The 27,967-nt window shown below is 38.5% G+C and overlaps 1 protein-coding gene across 1 annotated transcript; it reads left to right on the top strand.

The window, feature by feature from the left end:
• Window positions 1–769: 769 nt before the first annotated feature.
• Window positions 770–27,967, top strand: LOC136830301 (carnosine N-methyltransferase). Its single transcript, XM_067089704.1, has 9 exons — window positions 770–1,112; window positions 9,511–9,584; window positions 10,296–10,491; window positions 16,335–16,501; window positions 18,718–18,858; window positions 19,758–19,920; window positions 21,359–21,467; window positions 21,977–22,101; window positions 24,916–27,967. Exons 1-9 carry the CDS (start codon window positions 1,104–1,106, stop codon window positions 25,015–25,017), a joined length of 1,086 nt encoding a protein of 361 aa, XP_066945805.1. The 5' UTR covers window positions 770–1,103; the 3' UTR covers window positions 25,018–27,967.

The following is a 27,967-nucleotide window of genomic DNA, read 5'->3' as shown; positions in this document are numbered from 1 at the left end:
TATAAACAAAAATTAAGCACCAAAACATTTCGGCTCACGTCACAGTGATCTTGAGAAAATATTGATGGAAAAACCCGAATGTTAACTATTAGCATTATCATGTCAACGAAAGCTGCTATCAAGTTGTAGACTCCTAATCATTCATTTTTCACCCAGATGTTTGTTGAGTTTCTGACAACCAAATTAGCTCTATGTCTATTGTGTCTATTGTGACTCGAGGGAAGATAAATATTCATGAAATGTATAGTACAGTATTATGCATTTGTTGATGCACCTGTTGTCTCTTATTTACGTTGTTTTTCACCTTTCTTCGTTGATTCGAATATAATCTTTAGAGGACTGGTTCGCAGGTTCAAAGAGTACGACAGATATCGGTGATTGCATGTTTTGCATGTTAAGATAAGCTATAAATAAAAAAAAGTGAAGTACACGTTTTTTCTGTTCCTTTCCTTGTTTTTTCATCTTTCATCGTTATTTGGAATATAATCTTCAGAGGCCTGCTTTGTAAGTCAATGAACATGACAGATATCGGTGACTGCATGTCCTGAATGATGAAATAAGCATAAATGGCAAAAAATAAACAATAAACAAGACAAGACGGAGCACCCGTTGTCTCTAGCTGTTATTTTCTTTATTTTACATCTTTCTTCGTTAATTCGAATATAATCTTTAGAGGCCTGCTTTATAAGTCAATAATAAATGACAGATACCGGTGATTGCATCTTCTGCATGCTAAAATAAGCATAAACGACAAAAACAACAAAAAAACAATAAACATAGCTCGCCACCACACGCAGCCTGGGACCGTTGCATGTCTGCTAAATACAGCCCGGGACCACCCCAATTTCCCTGGGCCCACCTCATGAAATCCATCATTTCGTGATGATCTGACTCCATACATTAAATAGACGTTGATTTACGCCATTATTAATTTGGCTTTAAGGAGGATTATTGTTAAATAGGGAGAAAACCGGCCGGGGGGGGGACATCGGCGGGTGGAGCCTAAACAAAGCCTGGGGAAGGCGGTCTGCTTGGACGGTCCACGGGGGACACGTCCTGCAATTTGGACTTTATTCGCCATTTTGGTCCTTTAAATAGTGCGCATGAGTTCGGTGAGTGAATCGCGACTATTTCTCACCCCTTTTTGTTCAATCTTCCGCCCGGGGTTCATCATTATTGCTTGCAATATCACCTTTAATGAGGGTTTCGTCTGCCCGGGATGTCGTTCCCGAATACGAATCTCTTTATTTCGCAACGTTTCGATGTCAAGTTGACCCGTTCGAGGTCATGGTAGGTCAGCCTCGACCGGGGTAGCCATTAATTTCGATCATGCTTTTCAGTTTATCGCGTCTTGGAAACGTAGGACCGGGGCTGGTTGGCGAAGGTAGCCTAAAGTAGGCCTGCCGTAGCCTCCCGCTTTCGGGTGCCCCCAGGTCATGGCTCGAGTGACCTGACCTAGCTTTTGAATGAGCTGACCTGTCCTGTGGCAGAATTAACCTGCCTTAACATAGGCCAAGGTGGCCTAAAGTAGCCTACTGACATAGGCCAGGGTAGCCTAGGCCTGCCGTAGCCCACAACATTTGGGCACACCTGACCAAGACTCGAGTGACCTGACCTACCCTTGAGTGACCTCACCCAGCCTTGAGTGATCTGACTCAGGATTGAGTGACCTGATCCACCCTAGAGTGACCTGACCCAGCCTTGAGTGATATGACCCAGCCTTGAGTGACCTGACCCACCCTTGAGTGACCTGACCCACCCTTAAGTGACCTGACCCTGCCTTGAGTAACCTGACCCAGTGACCCATCCTTTAGCAACTTGACCCAGCCTTGAGTGACCTGACCCAGCCTTGAGTGACCTGACCCAGCATTGAGTGATCTGACCAAGATTCGAGTGACCTGACTGAGCCTTGAGTGACCCGACCGAGCATTGAGTGATCTGACCCAGCATTGAGTGACCTGACCCACCCTTGAGTGATCTGACCTAGCACTGAGTGACCTGACCCACCCTTGAGTGACCTGTCCTAGCCATGAGTGACCTGACCCACCCTTGAGTGACATGACCTAGCATTCAGTGACCCGACTTGTCCTGTGGCCAGGTTAACCATCGTAACATCAAGGCCAACAGGTGTAATTTTAATGTAGCCTAATAAAATTTATCTGTAAAATACAGTTTTTGGTAATTCTAAGCCGGCTGTCCGTGGTTAGCTAGACTATGGCAATTGACGTTTTCCTATGTTATTTTACTTCCTTTAGAGGAATTTAAAGTAATATTTTGTCGGCCAGCTGTAACTAAGCTGTCATTGACCTTTGAAGACTACACGACTTATTACCTAACTAACGTGGGGTAGGTCTAAGCCGGCATTCGCGGCAAGCCCCCACCTCCATAGCTAATAATCGGCAAAATTGTAACCAGTAAACCCCTAAAAATACCAACCTAACGCACCCTAGAGGTGTTTACTGGTTACAATTTTGCCGATTAGTTATGGAGGGAGGTGGGGGCTTGTCATGAATGCCGGCTTAGACCTACCCCGTTAGGTACTTAAGTCGTGTAGTCTTCAAAGGTCAATTACTGATATATTTACAGCCGGCCGACAAAATATGACTTTAAATTCTTGTAAAGCAAGTAAAATAACATAGAAAAACGCCAATTGCCACAGTCCAGCTCACCGCGGACAGCCGGCTTAGAATTACCCAGTTTTTTTGGTAAAACTGAAGACGTCTACCGTAATTTACTGGTTCTGTAGCTAGGCCTATCAGTTTACGTTCGAAATGGGCACCGTGTTTAGTACCAGCTCTTTGGGGATGAACGTAAAAACAAAATGCAAAAGATTAAATATAAACACAAATAAAATGCATAAACATAAACAAAAACATAAGCAAAGGAGTGAATATTGCCGTCACTGACTGGAGGGAACCAGGCTGCGGCAGTTGTCTTCAGTTTAACAGTCATTTTATAATTTTTTTTTATGATTTAGGGATAAACATTTTTGGCATTCATAACCAAATTTTCTTCTTGATTGGGGAAAGGATTGTTAACCCATTTCAACTCTCCTATGCCCGTAACTAACAACAGACCTAATCAGTGACTGCAGTTGATGGAAATTCAGGATTTTTGGGGGTTTAAGGACTAGAAAAACTGCTTAATGTAAAAGGGTTGGCTACATGAAGATATTGTTCATAATAGAACGTTTGTGTCCAAACAATATAGAAAAGGGTAAAACTTTACTTCATTTGCACGGCCTGATTCCCGCCAGTTGTCGACCGGGACAGGTTCCTCATACATAAATAGACATAACCTTTACTATAAAACCAGGTTCTGACCTAACAAAATTTAACCTACCTAACCTAACTTGAGGGTGACATGCCGTGACCTGGTGGGGGAGGGGGGCCAAAGGCCTTGACCTGCCCCAGTAGGCAACTGGTGGGAATCAAGCTGCGCAACTAAAGTAAACTTTTACCAAGAGTATAGTGTATATGATGCAGTACAGTTGAGATAATTTGAGAAATTCACCATCTTTTTTTTTTTTATGTATGCCCGAGGAGCTGGTACTAAACAAAGCGCCCCACAGAGCTTTTCTCTGTAAAATAAAAGACGGTAAATTTCTCAAGTTATCTCGCCTGTTCTGCATCATATATAGTACACCCTTTTCCAGATTGTTCAGTCGAAAAATTCCATTAACAAACAATATCTCCTTGTGGAGCTCTCCCTTAGAATTGCCAACACATGAAGTCACTTGCCGTAGGGCAAGCAGATGCCTAAGATAGAATTCAGTGCAGGATGAAGACTGTTGGCTGACCGCATATGAAGATGGGATTAAGGTCGTACAAAGGAGGAAGATTGTATCCTAACGTGACCAGACCTTCCTGACCTAACCTGACTTGAGATGCTATAAATCATGACAACTTGGTAAAACTGAAGACTACTCTCGCATCCTGGTGGTTTGGTGACTGCCAATATAATGGGTGCCATGTTTAGTACCAGGCCCTTGGGGATGAAAGTAAAAATATAAACAAAAGAGGGTGAATATAATAAACGTAACCAAAAGGCAAACGTAAACGAAAGGGAGTGAATATTCTGGTCAGCAACTGGTGGGAACCAGGCTGTGGTAGTAGACTACAGCTTTACCTAGCCTAACCCTAAGACTATGATTTCTCACTGTTATCCCCGTTATTGTTAGACTTAGGTGTGTGTGTGTGTGTCTGTGTATGTAATTTGTTAACCATTTCTGATAGAAGTAATTGCTAGTTTTGTCCAAATAACTCCAGAAAAAATCAAGAAAAATCTGTTTTACATTTAAAACATACCCACATCCAGGTGCAATATTCATTTATAGTCAGGGTCATTATGTTACATCCAAGCTATCAAAAGTCCTGGCATTTTTCACATACCAAATAATCCACAGTTCACAATAAGGGTGCCTAAGTGTTTTTAGAAGATGCTTTTATCCAAGTAAAGATCAAGGCACTATTGTGACTGCCTAATTTCTGAAATTACCAATGAACTCTTCTGATCTTCTCTAATCTTAGTTGGTATAGATATTTGTGTTTTTTAACATAAAATTGTTTCATTTCTTTAAAGTCTTTGCTGATCAAATTTGTGAAATAGTTTTGCCAGTAAGCTTGATAACTCTTTGTGATTGCATTTTGAATTGGTATTCAAAATAAGTTCAGTAGGCTAGCCTACCCTTTTCTCAGACATGACTAAATATATGATACAGGCAGTCCCAGTTTAATGGTGGGGTTCTGTTCCCAGCTGAGCGCCGCTAACCGAAAATTGGCGGTGATAGCGCTGATAAACTGCTTAACGGCGCCGCTAACTGGATATCGGTGCCAATAAACCGTTTACCGACTCTGGTAAACCGCCTACCGACTCCAATAAACCGCTTACCGGCACCGAAAATCTGGTTAAAACCGTTGCTAGCCAAGCGCCGTAACACCAAAACGCCGTTAACCGATGTGGCCGGTAAGTGGGGACTGCCTGTACATGAAGTACACTAAACTGTTTCTCTTGATTTTAGGGCTTATATGTGATGATAGCCAAATACTGTAGATTCATATGAAAACATTCTCTTACAGTTACTGATCCAACTGTAAAGGTATGATCCATGGTCATCTGTCACATCCCTCCAGTGTTTACACACCTTGTGATGAGCATTAGACTTGGACCATCGACGGATGGTCTCTTGTCTGTCAATTTTTCTTAAGGTGCATTTAACGAGATCCTACACACTCACAATTGATCCCAGATCCTCTTTTCCTGCTGAGAGCCACCAGGTTTGCTGAAATGCAGCACTAACATGCAGTAAATGGGCCTTACTGTTGAACTTCTCAGTTCCAGAGGTCCTCTATTTCTCACACCGTTGAACGGTGGAGCAGTTTCCTGGAGGTGCTGTGTATTTAGAAACTGGAAAGTTAGAGCGAAGATGCAGTGCATTGCTGTCCTAAAGCAATTCTTGTATTTTGCTTACAATAATATCTGTTTATTTATTAATTTGTTAATTTATTTTTTATTTTCTAATAATTGATCTCTTTCTGTATATCTGATTACCTTCTGTTACTACTTTCATGAACACCATATTCTTTGGAAGCTTGAATTTCAAGTCAATGGCCTTAGTGTGCTTGTTCCTTATGAATTGGTTCATCTTCTGAATAATAATAATAATAATAATAATAATAATAATAATAATTATACAAGCTCTGGGATAAGACTAGCAGAGGTTAACAGCAGGAGAGGGATCTTTCAAGGTGACTCACTGTCCCCACTACCCTTCGTAGTAGCCATGGTTCCCATGACAAAAGTACTGCAGAAGATGGATGCTGGGTACCAACTCAAGAAAGGAGGTAACAGAATTAACCGTCTGATGTTCATGGACAACATCAAGCTGTATGGTAAGAGCATCAGGGAAATAGATACCCTAATTCAGACTGTAAGGATTGTATCTGGGGACATCAGGATGGCGTTTTGGAATAGAAAAATGTGCCTTTGTCAACATACGGAAAGGCAAAGTGACTAGGACTGAAGGGATAAAACTACCAGACGGGAATAGCATCAAACATATATGAGACAGGATACAAATACCTGGGAATAATAGGAGAGGATATAAAACACCAAGAGATGAAGGGCATGATCAGGAAAGAATGTATGTGGAGACGTAGGGCGATACTGAGGTCAAAACTCAACGCTGGAAACATGACGAAAGCCATAAACACATGTGCAGTACCAGTAATCAGATACAGCCCAGGAGTAGTAGAGTGGACAAAGGCTTAACTCTGCATTATAGACCAGACAACTAGGAAACACATGACAATACACAGCACTGCACCCAAGAGCAAATACAGACAGACTTCATAACGCAAAAGGAAGCAGGGAGAGAGCTACTAAGCATAGAGGACTGCGTCAACATCGGGAGCAGAGTGCTGGGGCAGTATCTGAAAACAGTGAAGACGAGTGGCAAAGGAGTGTATGGGAAAAAGGACTGATAAAAGTAGATGAAGACCCAGAAATATACAGAGACAGGAGAATGAAAAACAGAAGAGAGGACTGGTACAAGAAACCAATGCACGGACAGTACATGAAACAGACTAAAGAACTGGCAGCGATGAAACATGGCAATGGCTACAGAGGGGAGAGCTCAAGAAGGAATGCTAACAGCAGCTCAAGATCAGGCCCTAAGAACAAGAAATGTCAAAGAACAATAGATGGAAATAACATCTCACCTATATGCAGGAAGTGCAGTATGAAAGACAAGACCATAAACCACATAGCAAGCGAATGTCCAGTGCTTGCACAGAACCAATACAAAAAGAGGCATGATTCAGTAGCAAAAGCCCTCCGCTGGAGCCTGTGCAAGAAACACCAGCTAGCTTGCAGTAATAAGTGGTACGAACACCAACCTGAGGGAGTGGTAGAAAATGATCAGGCAAAGATCCTCTGGGACTTTGGTATCAGAACAGATAGGGTGATACGTTCCAATAGACCAGATGTGACGTTGATTGACAAAATCAAGAAAGTATCACTCATTGATGTGGCAATACCATGGGACACCAGAGTAGATAAGAAAGAGAAAAAATTGATAAGTATCTAGACATGAAAATCAGAAATAAGAAGGATATGGGATATGCCAGTGGAAATTGTACCCATAATCATAGGAACACTAGGCACGATCCCAAGATCCCTGAAAAGGAATCTGGAAAAACTAGATGCTGAAGTAACTCAGGACTCATGCAGAAGAGTGTGCTACTAGCAACAGTGCACATAGTGAGAAAAGTGATGGACTCCTAAGGAGGCAGGATGCAACCCAGAACCCAACACTATAAAAACCACCCAGTCGAATAGGATGGTTGTGATAGGCCAAAAAAAAAAAAAAAAATAATAATAATAATAATATAATAAAATAATAATAATTCAACAATAAAAAGAACTATTTTCTGAACCATATGTCAGAGGATTATGAACTATAGATGAATCTTCTTGCCAAATATTAAATCAGGTTCATCATGCTAAACTGCTTATATAGAAGCAGAAGTGTCTGAATAAAATTTTGTTTGTGAGGAATATATTACAGTAACCCATTGTTGTATACCATGCAGGTTCAATTCCCTTATATAGTATAAGATGTATATATGATGTATGCACATCTCCATATATAAAGTATATACAGTATTGTCATAGATTTGTTAGCTGTACTCTTATATTGTACCTACAACACTGCAAATGCTGTATAAGCACAACTGCTGTATGGTGGTAACATGGTTAAAGGAATGCGTGTTGGTAACAAAAAATCTGTTTACCTTCATATCCGTGAGCCACTCCCTTAATGCTTTCTCAGCTGTAGCAAGTTGTTTGTCAGGAGAACAAGGGACCATTTTTACAGTTTTAGGATTGGTGCTTATGGAACAGAAGTTAATATAAAATTTAGGCCAAAGGTCAAGAGCTGGGACCTATGAGGTTGTCCATTACTGACAGGGAAATTAAAAGTGAAACGGTTGTTAGGAGAGGATGGAAGAGAGAGAATGTGAATGAAGGTTCAGTAAGAGGGATGAAAGGGGTTGCAGCTAGTGGGCAAAGGGACGCTGTGAAGAACCTTAAGTAATGTCTATAGGGCACTGTGTGAGGTGCACTGATGACACTACACTTTATAGGGGATGGGTGCTTATAGTTCCACAATTTTTTTGTTTTTTCTGGTTTTGCCATGCTGATGCCTAGTTCAGTCTTGTCCAGTTTTTAGGTCATGTCACAATCTTGTAAGCTTAGAATTCAAAAGATCTAGTCTTACTTTGGCATTAAGAGTTGGCACCTTCAATGATGTCTCGGGCTTTGAAGACTCATAGCACTTAACTATCTCTTGGGAGATGGTTCCACCAAAACTCAAGAAGCACAATGCTTAGCTGCAAATAATGTCATACAGTACTTGGCATCTTGCAAATTCAGTGTTTTGTTGAGGTGTGGAATTTCTTTTTTTTATATATTTTTCATGTTTGCACAAGGCTGTGAACATTTTACACATTTTCATTGATTTAAGGAGAGTTAAACGCATGAATTGTTTTTATGTATTTTATTGCTTTAGTCTGGGGGCCTGTTTCCCTAAGGAAGGTTAGGTCAATACCTAGGTTAGGCCAGGGTTTTTGGGGTAGCCTTGCATAGGGTAAGTGGAAGACTATTTTCTTAACCTTCTTAAAATTTGGGGGCCCTAAAATTCCGTATCAAATCACACTAGATGGTTATGGACAAAGTATTTTTCTTTTATTGCTTGTTTTAAATTTATTTTTCTTATTATAAAGATATTTTTGGTGTCATTTTGAAGCTGAATATGTGAACGTTACTGCAGTATATAAAGAAAAAATTAAGAAAAAATAAAAAGTGCAAGATGACATGTTGAAGTTTGCCTTGAATTTTGAATTAATTTTCCTAGAAAATTGCTTTATTTTTTTATGGTTCACTTATGATTATACTTAATTTCTTAAAACAGTAAAAAAAAAATGTTGCTTAAAGATGGTGAGTGATTAAAACAAGTATTTCTTCTTGCTTTAATACATCAAAAGCATGCCATGTATGCTTTTAGTTTTGGTAGTTATATTTTCCTTTAATCATTGATGCTTGATTCTAGATCAAATTTCAGAGACATGAGGATAAATTCTATAGTTAGCCTTCAAATGATGCATGCCATAATTGTACCAAAAATTTCAATTTTCTCAGCAATTTTCCCTTTATAACCCCCAATTAGCATCGGGTACAAAGTATCACACTGGCGTTAATATTATCTGACATTAAAGAGGGGAAAAAATTAGAGATTTTGTTTGGCCTAAAACTGGATTGCCTTTGATGTCAGGTAAAAGGTTGTCCGTAAAAACTACTGTTGTGGTCTGATTATTTTGAGTCGTAGATCAGTGGTGTTTTACGCAGCTGCTAATTCATGCGATGTGGTCATTTTCCATGATAGCGTGCAGTATATTATAGGAAAGTGCTGTACTTCTGTTGATTTACTCCTGACTCCGTCTGTCTTTTCAGGACGACATGGATTATTCAGGTGCACAAGAACGTGCACACTTCCAGAGGATTGTCCAGGCTTTCAAATCATACAGGTAAGAACAGGTTCTTGAATGTGAAGGTTTTCATTTTGTTCGGGAAACTTGCAGTTCTGTTTTGTTTTTTATACACTCATTTTGAACCTTTTTGTGTCAAGTGCTTAATTAAGTGGATATTTAAAGAATTATTCTGTAGTTTATGAAGTCATGGCAGTCAGGTCAAGGTCCTGTGAGTATTATGAGCTCTTAATCTAAAGCACAGAAATATTTACACTCACCAGAAGACTTGAGCAATTTCAAAATGCTAAGTCCTAACATAAGAGACTTGCTTTATGAACCAGAGAACATCTCTTGTCCATTATGGTAATGTGTCATTGCAAGAATGTGCTTGAGGCCCATTTGTTTCTTGTCTGTGGGCTAACATTTCTTTTCATAACATGAAAATATATAACTTATAAATTTTACCAATGGTTCTTGAAGGAAATACTGAAATGCAAAAATATGTGGATTAAGATAAATCAAGATCTGAATTGATACAGTTTGTCAGTATGTTTGTAATTTCACCAAGGATTGGATACAAATTCTCTCTCTCTCTCTCTCTCTCTCTCTCTCTCTCTCTCTCTCTCTCTCTCTCTCTCTCTCTCTCTCTCTCTCTCTCTCTCTCTCTCTCTCACTGGTCTTGGGCAATCCACCCAAGGTATATTTAAGAGTTCTATATGCAGTACCACAGATCTTATACCTAAAACTCATCTTCTTCCACTCTTGCAGAAGTCACGCCCTTAAGCATGTGAAGGAACGCGAGGAGTACATACAGACCTTGCCGAGTCACCACCGAGAGCTGCTGAGCTCGTACAGAAGCCACTTGAAGAAGCAGAAGGTGTGCATTCAGCATAATGGAGAAATCATCAACCAAATCATCAATGGGGTGGAGAGCATGTTTGAAAACGTTCAGCACGAGCCTTTGGTACGGAAAAGTGAACTTAGTTTTTAGATGCTCCAAGATCTGTTTTTCACCTTTCATTTTTTCATCTTCAAATTTGCTGAACAGCAGCACCAGTATGTAGTAAATGTGCCTCGCTGTCCAACTTCTCATTTTCAGAGGTCCTTTATTCCTCACACCATTGGACTGGGGAATCGTCTCCCTGAGGGTGTAGTGCAAATGGAACCTCAAAAGTTCAAGCGAAGATGCGGTGTACAGTATTACTGTTTAATGATTTATTTATAGTTTTATCTATCTATGAGTTTGTTACTATATTTTTCTTTTCTTTTGTTTACTTCTATCAAATTAGCGCTATATTCTTTGGAAGCTTGAATTTCAAGTCAGTGGCTCCTGTGGGGTTGTTCCATATGAATAGGGTTCATCTGAATAATAGTAATAGTATGGCTTTTATGTAAGGTGTGTCATATTTTGTTTTCATCCTCAGTAGGGTTGAATCAAAGATATTTCATTTAATCAGTGACATCACTTTCACTTCTCACAGTCCTCTTCATCGTCACCATAGAATGGCTTTTTTTTTTCTCCCTTCTGTACATACTACATTACATGTACCTGTATTTCATTGTGGCCTCCTGTTTCGTACATTTACTCTGGAAGCCAGTAATCATTGGTCTGGAAGTTCAGTGACTGCTTTTTTCCCTTCACTGCCAAGATTTGGAAATATGCTTTAGTTTGCCATGATTCGTATAACTTTTCTTTGATAAGAGGGAGGTCTGTTGCTAACATCGCAGTACGCTTGATATTTCTCTTGCATTTTCTTGCTATGTCAGATATTTGCTAGTACATAACACCAGATTGTCCGTCCAGCTAGCTTTAGTTGATCTATTTTAATTGTGTGTTATGAAAGAATTGGTATTTTCCTAAATACAGTACTGTTGCTTTAATTCCCAAGATTTGTTGAGGAAATGTGTTGTGACTACACATTGGCTTCATTCTTTGTTGAATTTTGTTGTGAGATGTGCTGAAGTACACAAGAACTTTTCAAGTGGAATACTACAGTCAACACATTTTTAGAATATCACTCTGCCAAGCCCCCTTCCCTGGCACCGTAGATAATGCATGATATTATCGTACCTCACTCTTGGATATCAGTTGCTGCTTGGCTATGACACTGATAACATAGCAACCCCCACCCTCCACCCATCCGGAGATGGGTAGAGAGAGACGACTGTGCCTGAGTAGCTCACCTCCACCCCTTCCACCTCAGACGGCACAACCCCACCCTCCACTCATCTGGAGACAGGAAAGAGCGGGAGACTGATTGCCGCCGAAAATGGAGGAGGAGGTGTTGCGTAGTACTACTGATGGTGGTGTGACGATATGAAAATTAAGAAGATTGCTAAATTTGGATTTAATGGAACATATGGCCACTCGGAGCATTGTCATGTAAAAAGGAAAAATAGAATTATTTACAACTCTTCTTTTTTGAAGACTTTATTTTGTTGTTATGTTTTTTTACTTAGATTTTTTTTTTTATTCAGGCCTTTTATTTAGTGCTCATCCTCATCACTTTCATCACTGCTGCTGTCTGAGTGGCTCGTTTCAATTGAATATGACTCAAACATGAGTCCAAAAGCAATTTCTTTCTTGTTGGGTTAAACTGGCAATAGTATGGTGGTATAGTCAATTCACTTAAGGTAGATTCTTGGGCCTAAGAGACGTTTGTTTGGCGGCCTCTGATTGGCTGGAACTGGGAGGTATGCAGCTCGCTCACTGTTGCATTTTAACGCCTGTAGCTCAGAAAACTTGAAATATCTTTATATTTCTTCATTTATCTCGTTTTACACAAGATAGGACAGTTTTGGTCATACCATAGAATTCGGTATTAATTGTACAACTAAATCATGATTTCCTGAAATCAGTAAGATAAAACACAAAGGAATTACAACGAGTAAAAGTGAAGAGAGAAGCATTTCATTCTTTATACCTGTTTTACATAGCGTCGGATTTTGCATCATTGATGCGATCAAGATAAAATAAAACTAGTGTTTTCATACAAAAATTCACCTGATTACGCTGGTGCTTTCAGATTTTAGATGCGTGTGATATGTGAAGAGAAAATTAAGAATATGTCTTATTATGTTGCATCCGTTCTTGACTCAGTTTGGCAGTAGAAACCGAGAGCGGTGATCTGCAAAGCTGGTCCAGCCGTTGACAGTTGCCAGTTAGCAATATGAGAAGTTTGGAGTTTTCGACAATATTTACCGTATTATGTCATTACATTTTCTGTAAATAAAGGCATAGAATTCCCATTATGAATGTCGAACTTTTTCACTCCAATATCATATAATTATGTCCGTACGTCTGGACATATCTGATAAGAAAAAATGAATAATCATATGGATGCATCTGGATGTGTTGGCTTCAGTTTAGGCTAGGTGAGAAATTTGCATACTGTAGGCTACATGATAAATAACAGGCCTGCACAATTATCAAATATAACATGTATATAGAGGAATAAACGTTCTGGTGTAAGAGCAGCTCAAACAATTTCTGAAAAAGACAGAATTTTATATTCGTTACATCGCCAATAGATTTTATGGTAAGAAATAAGATGTACTTTCGTTCATTGAATGAACATATAAAACCATCAAATTTGTTATTGACCAGAGAAGCAAGCGGCCATAATAATGAACTCATAATTATTTAGCCTGTTATTTATCATGTAGCCTACAGAATGCAAATTTCTCATCTAGACTAAATTGAAGCCAACACAACCAGATGTATCCATATGATTATTCATTTTTTCTTATCAGATATGTCCAGACATACGGACATATATGATATTGGAGTGAAAAAGTTCAACAGTCATAATGTGAATTCTATGCATTTATGTGCAGAAAATTTAATGACATAATAATACGGTAAATATTGTCAAAACTCCAAACTTCTCATATCGCTAATTGGCAACTGTCAACGGCGCCTCAAACGCTCGCTGTTTGCAGATCACCGTCTCTCGGCACTACTGCCAAACTGAGTCAGCACGGATGCTACATAATACGACATATTCTTCATTTTCTCTTCACATATCACACGCATCTAAAATCTGAAAGCACCAGCGTATTCAGGGTGAATTTATTGTAGGAAAACACTAGTTTTATTTTATCTTGATCGCATCAATGATGCAAAATCCGACGATATGTAAAAACAGGTATAAAGAATGAAATGCTTCTCTCTTTACTTCTACTCGTAATTCCTTTGTGTTTTATCTTACTGGTTTCAGAAAATCACGATTTAGTTGTACAATTAATAACGAATCCTATGGTATGATCAGAACTTTCCTATCTTGTGTAAAACGTGAGATAAATGAAGAAATATAAAAATATTGCAAGTTTTCTGAGCTACCAACGTTAAAATGAAACAGTGAGCAAGCTGCAGACCTCCCGGTACCAGCCAATCAGAGGCCGCCAAACAAACGTCTCTTAGGCCCAAGAATCTACCTTAAGTGAATCGGCTATAGTCAGAGTACTTCATGTCCTGCAACAGTGGCAAGTTCATTGATTTCATAGCACAAATTGGTTTTCTTGTGAAGCTGTACTTTCAGGTCTGGTATGCGAAGAGTCGTAGAGAATGTTGTTGTCACTTAACCACTTGATGATATCTCCTTTTCTTGAATTTCCTGTAGGTGCCTTGTTCAGCTGCATTTTGTGATAGGGAGTGTTGTCCATACATTTCTTGAATGTATGGCATGATAATCTCCTTTATTACCAGTCTTGGATATGAACATTGACGGTGCACCAGGAACAAAGCCTTCAGAACTTCCTGAGTGGACGATAATGAATCTGCCACCTGTGCTGATTTTTGCGCTAGGCCCAATGGTACCTTCCTTATCCGTCCAACACTGTTCGACGCTGGCATTTTGATTGATCCAAGTATCATCACGATAAATTTCTGGCCTTGGTCATTCACTGCTTCTGTTGCTTTTTTGAGTTCCCTTAGGAATTTTTTTGGACAGTTACAATATCTGATCTCTCCATCAATATAGCTGTGCCACTACAATGTTTCTTATATCTGAACTCCATACTCTTCAGTAATTTCCACAGGCTTGTGCTTCCTCCTGTAAAATCCACTAGTGGCTCCTTCAGTCTCTGTAGCAGCAAATCAAGTGTAGGCAGCTCTCCTCTTTCATAAAAGGCAAGAATTTCTCCTTATCACCTCCTTGTCGAAATCATCAATCCTCCCAAGGACAGTCGTTACACGATGCCGATGGAGTGGTGATTGAATTATTCCGTCTTCACTCCTCTTGTCTTGGAGCCTGGTCCTGTTGATTAAGCTTTGCGAAACATTCGTTGCCTCAGAGGTTTTCTTTGCCATTTCTTGTGTTGGGTCTGTTTGTCCTTATCAAAATACTTGAGTAAGGACAATATTCCTAGCTTGCTGACGGGTCTGGCTGTTCCCCCTGGCCTACCAAGGGTAGGGGTAGGGGTGGTACCAGACACCATCCTCTCCCTCTCAGTGCATGAGGGTATCTGAATCTTGCAATTCCGGCTCACGATAAGGACAGAGCTGCTGGCCTTATGAGTAATATTGTGAAAGAGGGGAGGGGGTTAGGCTGTGGTGGTGGGATGGGGAGGGAGGATGTGGGCGTGGCTGAGTGATATTCTTAAAATGCGTCGACTATAGATTTGATTTCAAAAGAGTGATTATTAGACGAGAATATGATTTGAAGCAAATGCATGGTTGTGGAGAGATGTCTATTCAGATGTTTAGAAAAATAAACTGAATGAGGCCAGGAAAGGAAAAGACGTAGCCCATATCTTGAATTATTCCTTTGAAGTGACTTCTTATGCCTCTTAATGGTGTGCCATGCTTAGCACCAATACTCAGTACATAAGAGTCTCTTTGGCCCAAATAAATTCTGGGATTTTTTTTTTTTTTTTTGTAAGTAAAAAGGGCTTCCCTTGATTCAAAATGTTTTTGCAGTGCCCCCATGAGCCCAAGGAGGCTTTTGCAGTGCCCTTTTGTCTCAAAAAGCCAGTGTAGCATTTCTATGACTTAAAGTGCCTTTGTAACACCCCTCTGATCTGCAGTTGTAGGGTCTGCCATCTTTGACCTCTTATTGTCGCCCATTTCTTGTTTCCCACATCGTTTTCCATATACTTAACTCTCTCCACCTCCCATTCTTATCTTCCACTGAAGAAAAATATTTTGGCCTAACCTTGTGAGTCTGACTTCTTGCTAGTGTTGATGAGGAGTTACTCCCAGTTGACTTTGAGCATCCAATGATTGTTTTGGTTTTTGCCATGAGGTGTGACCTTTCATATCATGCTGTTGAAATGTTTGAGCTGTGTCATTGCTCTGTTTGGGAGTAGCAGTACCTGGTGAACGGCAGGGTTACGTTCCTGGCCAAACGCCAACTAACCAAAAATTGGTAATAATAGCGCTGATAAACCGCTTAATGGCGCTGTTAACTGGTTATCGGTGTCAATAAACCTCTTACCAACGCCGATAAACCACTCACCGACGCTGATAAACTGTAATATTACTGTAGTGTTAATCTTGTTGCTCACTCTCAACTAGAGGAGTGACCCTTTGTGCAGGTGGAAACATGCTCTGTTCACAATACTGTGTGGAAATTGCGTAGGTATATCCTTATTTTGGTCTGAAGCTTTCTTATAAAGATTGTTTCCAGACATCACAGTAACAGAATGTGCTGTCAAAGCTGTTATTTTAGTTTGCATACATTTCCATAGTGACCACAATGAAATTGATAATTACTGTTTATAAACAAAAAATACATATCGGTCTTAATTGTTAACTATTTTCTCACTTCCCATTATCTCAGAACCTTTTTCACATTTTATTCCCAGAATGATGTAGCACAAGACGTAAGCAGCCTAGACCTGGACATCGAGAAAGTCAAGTCGACGATTAGGCAAATTGTACGGGACTGGTCACCTTTAGGGGAGAAAGAGAGAAGTCTGTGCTATGGCCCTGTTATTGAACAGATTGTACGTCTTTATCCACCAGACTGTTTGTATGTATTACAGTGTTTTTTATTTCTTTTGGTGGTTTTGTCATTTGCCTTATATTTTTCATATATATTACAGTATTTCAGCTGGTTTTTGTATATGACTAAACTTTAAAATTGGGTTGTTTCTTGTGGGAAAATAAAAATGCTGTATTTTAGTTCTGATGAAGAGCATTCAAAACAAGAAATGTGGTACCTGTACTAAACTGTATTATCATCATTAAGTAGTTCAAGTAGACAAGATACTATTCTAAGGATATTCAGTTTCAAGTAGACTACATTATAAATCTTAAGTAATCGAAATTGTAGTACAGCAGAATCAGTCTCTCAAAGGAACAAGCGTACCGGGAAAATGTGATAAAACTGTTGTTTGACTCGATTAAAACTACATCACATGGTCCATATAGGGTTTAGTGCCATCATTGCACCTTATGCTGTGCATTGTAGGCATTGCTTATGTTTCTTTGCAACATCCATGCAGCCCCTTGCATTTCTTTTATTGTACCTCTGTTCATATTCTCTTTCTTCCATTTTACTTTCCACCCTCTCTTAACTACTGTTTGTACATCTAAAACCTTTTTACTTTCAGTTTCCTTTTCAGCACTGAATGGACCTCATTGATCCCAGTGTTTGGCTTTTGGCCTTAATTTTATAGTCCATTCCTTTTATACATCACATGGGCATATTTTCTGGAATTTTTGGCATTTTGCCATCATAGTCTACACAAAGCTCTCCTTTTATTCAGAAAAAGCTGAGCGTAAGCCTGTTCAGTAAGTTTTTATCTGGTAACAGGGAAATTTGAATTGACACAATTTCATCATGATTTAAGTTGTGCCAAATGTTGCATAACATCTTCTAAGAACTTTTTGTAAAACCAACACCTTCCTCTGAAGGACCATTGGCACGGTGGATCAATAAGTTTTCTAACCTATTGGTGAAAATAACCGTATTGCTTGTCTGTCCCTTCCTGATAAATAATTATGATACACCATACAATAGCCATCTCTTGTGACTTTTACACTTTCTTAGGAGTGGAGTCCTTCCTCTAACCCCCCACACAAACACACACACACATGCACACACTTGCAATCTGCATGCAGGAAATATTCGAGTTCATAGCACTTCAAACATGAATATAAGCAGTCCTCGCTTATTGGTGGCGGAGGTTAACAGCATTCTGGTTTTACGACGCTTGGCTAACGACGTCGTTAACCAGGTTTCTGGCATTGGTAAGCAGTTTATTGCTGTTGGTAAGTGGCTTATTGGCATTGGTAAGGGGTTTATTGCACTTACAGTGTCATAAACGTCATTTATTACCATAATTATCAGCGATTTTTGGTTAGCGGTGCTCGGCTGGGAATGGAACCCTTGCCATTAACCGGGGACTGCCTGTACAGTTGTTCAGTGTGAATATTCATATTGAAAGTCTCAGAATTAACTTGAAGATTTCATGGTGAGGTTTTAGTGCCATCAGTGCACCTAAAGGTTCTTTGCATCATCCTTTCAGCCCCTAGCTGCAGCCCCTTTTTGCTCTTACTTACCTCTCTCCTAACAGTTCTTTCATAGGCAAATGAAAGGGTTTTGTCCTATTACACATTTAAAGCCTTTTTACTCTAGTTTCCCTTTCAAAGCTGAATGTCTTGGTATGTCCCAGTGCTTGGCCTTTGGCCTAAATTTTATGCTGTATTACATTCCATTCCATGGAAGATTCAGTGTCCTAAGTTCCTAGCAGTTCTAGAAGAGACCAGAGCACAGTAATGCAGGTATCCTTACTGTGATTGTTGGATGGCGCCAGGCACCGTGCTCAGGAGTGCAGAAGTGGTGCCGGCATATGTCATGCTGTTATACAAGCATCAGTTTAGCTTGTCTCCTGTTTAGAAATACTGCTGCCTCATCTGCACATATTTTCCAGGAGTGAAATTAGGGGAATTGTCATAGCATATTTCTGATATCCAGTTTATTTTATTTTTAAGATGATTTGTGATGTCCAATTTATTTTTTTTTAACATTCTACATAGCAGATATTACTGAGGGCAAAAACCCTTGTCAAACAAGAATGTAATGCATGTGTAACTGTACTGTTAATATGTGGATGAGTTTTACACATACTGGTTCCCTAGTGTACTATGAAAATTTTTGAAGAAATAGGCAAAGGCTATTTTCCAGTAAGGTCGTTTTCTCAAGAATTTTACTCATTATATGTGGATTTTATTAATTTCCAGAGATACATCCAGTATTAACATACTTGTACCTGGGGCAGGCCTGGGCAGGCTTGCGCATGAAATAGCAAGAAGAGGATACTCCTGCCAAGGAAATGAATTTTCTCTGTTCATGCTGATGGCATCAAACTTTATTTTGAATAAGTAAGTAACTCTACAGTGACACCTCGACTTATCGAACCTCTGTACTTACCAGCTACCTTATTATGAATATTTTTCCCTATTCTACCAAGTTACAAGTGATGCATTTTTAGGTATATCTCTTATATTGAATGTTAAGTGTACATTGTGGGTTAGTTTGGGTGACGAACTATGTGGAATTACTGTTAGCAATAAGATATCTAGAAAATGTTCAAGTGCAGTATATAATATAGGGTCTTTGTTTACCTAACGGACTTAGTTACTTATTAGAAGGCCAGACCCTCAAAGTATCTGTATTTGAATAAATAATGATGTGTACTTGTTGTGATTGTAAACCCATAAAGGCATTCATAGAGCACTTTAATCATTTAAAGTCTCTCAGACTGTGTACATAATTATTTAATGACATTTTTGTATTTAATTATTTTGAGCCCATCTAAAGTAAGTAAAGCTACATCTTGCAGTTCATTGGACTTTTTGGCTTGCATGTTGATCAATTTGAAAGTTAACTAATCAGATAGCACCTTGTTTTGCTTCTCTTGTAATAGTTAACCGTATGGGGTTAGTGCCATTACTGTAGGCATTACTTAAGGTCCTTTACAGTGTCCCTTCAGCCCCTAGCTGTTATCCTTTTCATCCTTTTTTACCATTCCTCCGTTCATATTCCTTCTGTCATCTTAGTTTTTATCCTCTCCAAACAGTTGTTTCAAAGTCCAACTGTTAGGTTTTCCTCCTTTAAAACCTTTGTACTCTCAATTTCCCTTTCATTGGTGAATGAACTCAGGTCCCAGAACTTGGCCTTTGGCCTAAATTTTATGTTCCATTCCATTCCACATTCCCCTCAACTGATATTTTCTAACGGTAACTAAACAGTTTTTAATCTCTTGAACATTATACTGCAGATGTCGAGGGCCCAATTCTCTTCGTGTATATCCATGGGTGCACACGGGAAGCAACCAGTTGACCAACGAAAACCAATTACAAGAAGCTACTTTTCCTGACCAAGATCCATCCGAACTCCCTCCACAAGCACAGTTTACTATTGCAGCTGGAGATTTCCTAGAGGTGTGTCTTGTATAAGAACTTTCATACACTATCGAAGGCTCTTGTTTGGTATGTGTACCATAGAATTATTTGGAGGTCACAGTAGAAAACCACTTTACTTAAAGGATAGCAAAAAGGATTACTGCTACCTGTAATTCTGCAAGAGCAATGGTAATAAAAATGTTCAAATGGCTGAGAATGGCCCTCATACCAAACTGAAAAATTGTAAGCTGAATTAGTCATCTTCATACACATTCCACTTAGGGTAACAGCAAATCTGCAGTTCAAGATAATTCTAAGTCAGTGGCCTTTGGCAAATCATGAAGAGCAAATTCAGTCAAGGCAAGAATCATTGTATAGTCCAGCTACCTGTGAAGATGAGGAAAAAAGGGAATTTTTAATATTTCTTGAGTATGCTTCCTCACATGCCGCTATGCCTTGTACAGTCCAACCTCTTAAATCCGGGGAACCTTGGGACCAGGCCATTGCCAGACCATAGAAAATCTGGGAATATAGAACACATCCCTAAAAAATGAAGCCCTATGTAAACATGGACTTGCAAGCAAATCCCACATACAAATAGCCTAGTTGCCGACTTAGCCTACTACTTGGCAAAGTTCTGACACCGCTTTTATCATTTTAATACTGTACTCATGTATTTTCACTATTATTTTATAGCTTCCTACTGTATAATTTTCTTGAAAATTATGTTCATTATTTAACACATTTAGCCTATAGTCCCGAGTTAGCCTAACCATAAGTCAACTACAGTACTTAACTTTTCTCAGAATCTGCAGAATATTACCGTCCTTCATCTCCTATATTTACTATCAGCATAATTATTGCTGTTAGTCTCTTCGTCATTCATTTTGATTGTAGAGGGTAATGAAATGACAAAAATAAAGGATGAATTTCGGTGATCACTCAATGCATTTGAACGTCGCCGTCAAAACGAAAACAAAGCACACTGCTATCTATTGAGGGAAGTGTACACCAAACATTTGCTAATGGGAGGAACATTTCTAGCATAGACAAAGATTTGTGTGTGTGCTGCTTCCCTCTAACATCATCAGATCTCATGGGTGGCATATCGAGTGGGTAAATATACAGCTATATAAAAGAAATGATCAAAACCATATCAACTGTAGGTCTTTCAAGCACTCTAAGCGTAAGGAATTTGTGCGTTGCCAAATGTCTCATTGCTTTGATCAAAAGTTTTGACTTGGTAAAGCCTTCTCAAGTGGAATCTTTGAAAAAATATATTTATTTAAAGTTGATATTGAAAACATATTAGACTTCACTTGTTTTCATTACTAACAATTATTCTAGACCACAGAATGCCAGTTTTAAGAGGTTCAGCTGTATGTACCAGCAAATTCAATCATGTCTAATGATTACTGTACTTACTGATGATGCATCCTTTATGCCTGTCATGTTACTTTTGTCACTCATGTTTCAGATTTATACTGAAGCAGATTCTTGGGACTGCATCGCAACCTCCTTCTTCATCGATTGTGCCAGCAACATTGTAGCCTTCATTGAAACCATATTCAAAATTCTCAAGCCAGGTAGGTCCTGTAGATTAGCTGGTGTGATTAGCATTTGTCTAGGAAATAACAGAAATATTCTGCAGGTTTTGTGAAAGTGTTGTGTAGTTCATAGGCTGAAGTTGTCAGTATATTTTTTGTTTCTTGTACATGAAGAATGCCTAAAGGAAATAAAGGTGGAAGAAAAAATAAAGTTAAGTAAAATATATAAGTTGTGATGCATCCAATGCAGTGTTTTTGTGGAAGTTGTGTGGAGAAGTTTTACTTTCGTAGATGACTTTGGAGGTCACAGCAGGGATGTTGCTTTCACAGTTGAAGTAGACCTGACATTCATTTTCCCAAAAATATTCAAAGTAAGTAATTTTAAGATAACCATTTGAGACTATTGTAATTGGTGAAGTTCTGTAATAACTTAAAGTTAAAATAAATATTTTCCATTTTGCCACATAGACATTGCATCTAATAGCAAAGTTGGTAGTCAGATAGTTCAGAGCCTTTATTATCAAGTTTTTATTTTTATCTATTGACAGGAGGTTACTGGGTCAACTTAGGGCCACTCCTCTACCATTTTGAGGAGCAGCCGGATGAACATTCGATAGAACTGAGCTATGAGGAAGTCAGGCACATTGTTGAGGGACTTGGATTTGAAATCACAGTAGGTTGTTGACTGGTAACTCTATCTCTCTCTCTCTCTTTCTGCCACCTGCCACCAACAAGTATGTCATACTTTGAGACTTTACAACTGTATCTTAATGGTATACATTCTTGAGTTGTGTGTGTTGTATTATAATGCAAACCCATATTTTACATGGTTACTGTTGTTGTCATTTCATCCATACTAAATGTTGTTTCATCTGATCACCATCTATCTAACCTTCCAAACCTGTGATCTCCAGGTATATTATTTGGCCCTCCAGGTCATAATTTCTTGAAGGTCATTCCCTTTGTGCACTTATGAGGGCTGTTGTGATTTTTCCTCTTTTCATACTTGGTATGGTACCTGTTGGGAGGTGGGGCAGGAGGGGGCGGGGGCGTTGCAGCAATGCTGTCAGTTAACCTCACATGGGGAACTGTAGGCAGTACTTGAGGTTCATTGCAGCATACCTTTGGACCCCTAGCTGCAACCTCTTTAATTCCTTTTGCTGTACCTCCATTCATGTTCTCTTTCTTCCATCTTACTCCTCACCCTCTGCTAATATTTGTTTCATAGTGCAACTACAAGGTTTTCCCCCTGTTACACCTGTAAAACCTTTTTACTCTCAATTTCCCTTTCAGTGCATGACCTTATAGGCCCCAGTGCTTGGCCTTTGGCCAAAATTTTATACAAACTTGCTGTGGTGTAAAGGGAACCAGTGACTTCTTGATAGCCGTTGAAGAAGTAAGAGAAGGATCTCTGGAAATACTGATCTTCCTTAGAAAGTTTACCCAAGGCATTACTGTAGCTGGGGTACTCATGGTATTCCTGTGGCTGTGAGCTGACTTAAACTTGAGGAGTAATTCATGTATGTTGAAAATTTAACTGGAGCTTTTTAGTTTGATTTGATGGCTTCCATTTAACCCACTCATAATGTAGAGTGCACTACTGAGGAACCTTCCACAAAATACAGATTTGTATTGCCTGTCAAATACCTACGTGCCTGTTGGATAAGATGAGGAGAAGTTAAGAAAATTTCCTTGGGCTTTTGCCGATGGACATATATACGGTTTTTTTGTTGTTGATAAAATGGCTTCCTGCTATAATGCTCATTCATGTTATATTATCATTCATTTTACTCATTGCTATGCTCTAATTAATGATTGCCATATTGAAGATGTGTTACAGTACATTATACATTGGTAGTCATTGTTGATCAACTTGGATATTGCGCTTGCCTTGCATGCCAAATAATGTTTACTCAGAATGAATCCACATTCTTCATTACAAAGTAGCTGTACCTAGCGCAGGGGCAAAATTCCAAGATTTATAAGGACAGAAGAGAGTATTAAAACAGTATAAACCATTTATTATCACAAATTACATGCTATGAACTTGTGGTGACTAACATATACAATGTTGTTCATTGTATACAATATCTTAATAATCTGTACTCACCAGAAATCTTGGTCCCACTGTGGTCAGTGTTTACCAGTGTCCTAGGTAATAGTATAGCATTCTCTGAAACTTCTTAAGGGGTCAGCAAACTCCTTAGTCTGACTGGGACTTTTGCTCTGTAGATTCTGCAAACTCCCTCTTTGAAGGGTCCTTCTCTAAGGAAGCATCTAATGTACTTAAGCATTTGAAAAACCTTCAGGATTAGCTTGGATTCATGCACAAAAAATAAAAAGAAAAGCATTTTATATTAGTGCTGCAGTAGAAATGTCAAAAGGCCAGGATGGGAGATAGTGTCTGTGATCAGTTCAGGTAACAAGACTAAGCTGCCTGCTTTCTCCAGCTCTGGCAGGCAGAAGCAGATGTGGATACTAAGCCTTGCCTGTCAACACCCTCACAAACCCCAGTCATCCATGATGTGACGTCCCACGGAAGTTTCTTTTTCACAACTTCATGATTTTTCATGAATTTAATAAAAAAAAAATAGTTTCAAATGACATGAAAATGCATCAGAAATGAGATGTGGAATGGATTTTATATGATTTGCGAACACACCAAAAGTAAGAGTTGACTTCTCGAAGGTTTTCTGGAGCCCCAAAACTTATCTGTGGTAAAACACACTTCTGGATGATCCTTTGCATCTTTTGATATAATATTCTTTCATTTCATGCTATTAATTTCTTTTTCTGTAGGGTAAATGATTGTAATTTATTACAGTATCTTTACAAATAAATGACAACAAGATTATAAAGTCAGTGATGTGTTGAAGTTAGCCGAGAACAGAAATTACTTTCATAGATAAATATTAAAGAAAGCCAGCCTTATACAGATTTGTAACTTTTTTTTGCACCTCCATGAAAAAATACAACAGAATTCTTTTGCAAATTATTGTTGTTTATGCCAGCTACTTTATATAGAAAACCAAGGAAGTACTGTATAGAAAATTTGTGTACAAATTTTTATTCTTTATATCTTGGACTGGTTTAATGATGAATATCTTTGAACTGCAGCGATTTGAATGAGAGGTAAATAAACAGTCCCAGTGCTCCCTAGATGTCATCCAAGTGTTACCAAATATAAAAATATTAATGGTTAAATATTTTTTTTATTCCCAGAAAATAAACAATAGAAGTAGCCTGATGTCATCAGAGTCTCTAAGGGTTGATAATACCTTGTCCAAAACATTAAAGTTTTAGTAGATAAAAATGTATCATCTTAGATACTTTACTTTGAGCTTTTTGTTATTTGAACTTGAAAAGGTATTACAGTACATACCTAAAACTTTCAGCTGCGTTTCCTCAAATGACTTTGAAACTGTTTATGAATTTTTGCGTAACATCAGTTATATTTTCCTTTAAAAAAGTATCACTTTGATTGCAGGTGGAGAAGACGTCTGTGGAAACAACTTACACCCAGAATGCCAACTCCATGATGCATTATGGGTACAGAAGTATTTTCTTTGTGGCCAGAAAGCCCTCGTAAGGCTTTCCGGTTGGTTTTAAGCGTTAGTATTTGACAAACGGGGCATCTTGTCTTCAACTTTCTACCTCTTTTTACACATTTGGATATGACGCTGGATATCGACGTACAGCTCGAGCGATGTAGATTTTTCCTTTCTTTAGATTAGTCTGTACGGATAGGACGCTACAGCATACATAGAGTTACTCGACTAGATGTTCAGTTTTGCACAGAACAGGTAAGTCTACCGAGAGACCTACATAACTGTTTCAGCAACTTTGTGTGAATATTTTCTTTTCAGATGCTGTTGTTATTGGCTTAGAGTTTACTATTTTCGATATGAAGTGTATGGCAAATTTATCTTGCAGCCTTGAAAGAAACATTGATGACAGATTTTGCCTTCAGATATTCACGCCTTTTTTTCTCAGCTTTGGCGTTTGTCATGATGCTTACGGAACGCAGGAAACTTGATGTGTGGTAATGTCAAGGTTTACTGTCATAAAATTAATTGAAGTCTGTACTACATAATAGTACAAAACATGGTATAAATTCATTTGTAGTTGATTTATGTGTTCTGTATGTTATGTTAAAATTCCCGTACATGTCTTGGTGTTTGTATATTAATTTCACTGAAACAAAGTGTGTGACACTTTGTTCTAGTGAAGTTCATATCTTTCAGTATGGAGTTCCTCTAACATTAAAATTTGCAGGGCAAGAAGTTGGAGAAATTTCCAAGTGAATATTTAGTGTCCCGCACTAGATCAAAACATGCTTGTAGGTTCCAAGTTACGTTGAGTAAAAGACATTTGTGTTCATCATAATAGGACTCATTTGTATGGGGTCTTTGATTTATAATAATTGTTCCAAACTTAGACGCCCTGCCTTGCTAAAGTGTACTGTTACTTTTAACAGTCTTTGAGTAAAAATGTTGATAGTATTTTCTCTTCCTTTAGATTTTCCTTTGCAAAACCTTGTTGGACATTTACTTAAACATTTATTATTCATTGTGTCCTACCAAATTAAGGTCCTTACTTTACAAGTAGACAATAGTTATATGAATTGTTTAGTGTTCCCTTCCAAAATTTGGTATTTGTGTGAGGTTAAGAATTGCTTTGTATTCTTATGTAATTTGATTGATACCAAAGAAAATATTTGGGGGACGTGTTTAATGGAAAAGTGTGAGAGCCCAAAAGTATGTGATACAGATCCAGTTGTTACCATAGAATATAGTAGAATGTTTAAAGTAAATAAAGCAAGAGTAAACAGTATCAAGTATACCTTGATCTAGGAAGTCATTTTTCCATCTGCAGGATTTCATTTCTGTAGTCTTCATCACAGGTTGTCTGTAGAAAGCCACGCAAATTTTACAGTAATAATATTCAGTTTTTTCAATTTGCACTGATTGCACAAGTTCTGCCCCTCTTTTTTCCTTAATTGGTCCTATATATTCCCTCTATCCTTGAAGAAGTTCCTATGTTATATGTTTGTTGGTCCTCTCCGCTGCCTCTGTTATATTGTTTGAGGTATTTTTTAGTTTGACCATTAATTCAAGTTTCTGGACTCATCTGGCCCAAAAGAATCCATGCTGAGATAAAGGGCAGTAATTAAAGGAAGAAGAGTCGTAACCATGTAAGTCATTTTCCAGACTTCTCTAAGAATTTGTTCTTAAATGAGAGGTGGGAAAAGTTAGAGAACCACGACAGCAAACTGGGGATTAAGAAGATGGACAAGTGAAAGGCACAAAGGAAGGCCTCATGAGGAGTGCAGCTGACGATTAGCAGTACTGCAGGTTCTTTGCTGTGTCTCTTTGACCCCCAGCTGAATTTCCTTCTGCTTTCCTCAGCACTTTTTTTCTTCAACTTTCACTCTCTCCAGGGTTCACCTTTCATATAAGAACACCTTCTAGCCAGCCCCATTAGAGTCCAGACATGACCTGGTAATCTGGTTGAATTGCTTTCCAATAGTAGTGGGTGATTAAAGGATCACTGTAACTTGAAGTGCTCCTTGCATCGTACACTGTAGGCAAGGTTTTCATTTGATTCTAGGTGATGACGTGGCTTTTAATGACATGGTATACAAAATGTTATGAAGTAGAATAACAAAGTTTCAAGAAAATAAAAATATGGAAATGTTCAAAATCAGCTTTGGATGTTAAAATCGTACATCAAGTGCAGCAACAGAACTCAATACTATTCTGGCTTTATACTGGAGAACCTGCGGTAACCTAGAAATTTGACTCGTATGTCCGTCAGAAACTCAACATGGTAATAGGTCAAGGACTGTCTTGAATATAATTTTCACAAATTTTAAATACAGTATTAATAATTTCTTTTCCTTTATTCTTGAACTTTGGGAAATTTTGTTGATTCTTTGGCGGCAGCATTTGTTATTTCTTTGGTGCTAAGAGTGTGGTTTGCAGGGCTACCTGATTTATGATGGCATATACTACTGGAGGATGTGGAACTATGTAAAGTATTGCTGTTATATTTTCTCTGTGAGTGCATAAGGTACATTGTGTTGTTTAGGTTTGTTTCACCACATTTTATGCTGCTACACTGTCGCAATGATGGCATGCCTCTTCATTGCCGAAAATGCATACTGTACGACAATATTTTCTTCACGTAGGTACTTAAGTGAACAATTGCTCTCCAGTAATGTACTGTGGCAATCCTATACTGAGGTTTAACAAATACTCTGTTTTGTGTTGTGTTTCCATGGAGCCAATTTTATTTTGAAAGTTAAAGTACTGTTAGATGCACAGCCGCAGAAAATTCTGAACTTTCTACCTTTTTATACAATGTTGATATCTTATGGTGCACTTTGATAATGATATTTTGAATGGGAATATACTAGTCTGTTAAGAGGAAGTTTTAGATATGGTTTTCCCTTACGTCAGATCTGGGCTTGTACTTGCCGAGCCAGACATGATACTTAATGTAAAACAAGCAAATAAAATTTTTGTTATATTTGTGTA

The sequence above is a fragment of the Macrobrachium rosenbergii genome, chromosome 46 (genome assembly GCF_040412425.1).
Source record: "Macrobrachium rosenbergii isolate ZJJX-2024 chromosome 46, ASM4041242v1, whole genome shotgun sequence".
Classification (NCBI taxonomy): domain Eukaryota; kingdom Metazoa; phylum Arthropoda; class Malacostraca; order Decapoda; family Palaemonidae; genus Macrobrachium; species Macrobrachium rosenbergii.
This window is presented reverse-complemented; position numbering and strand designations above follow the sequence as displayed.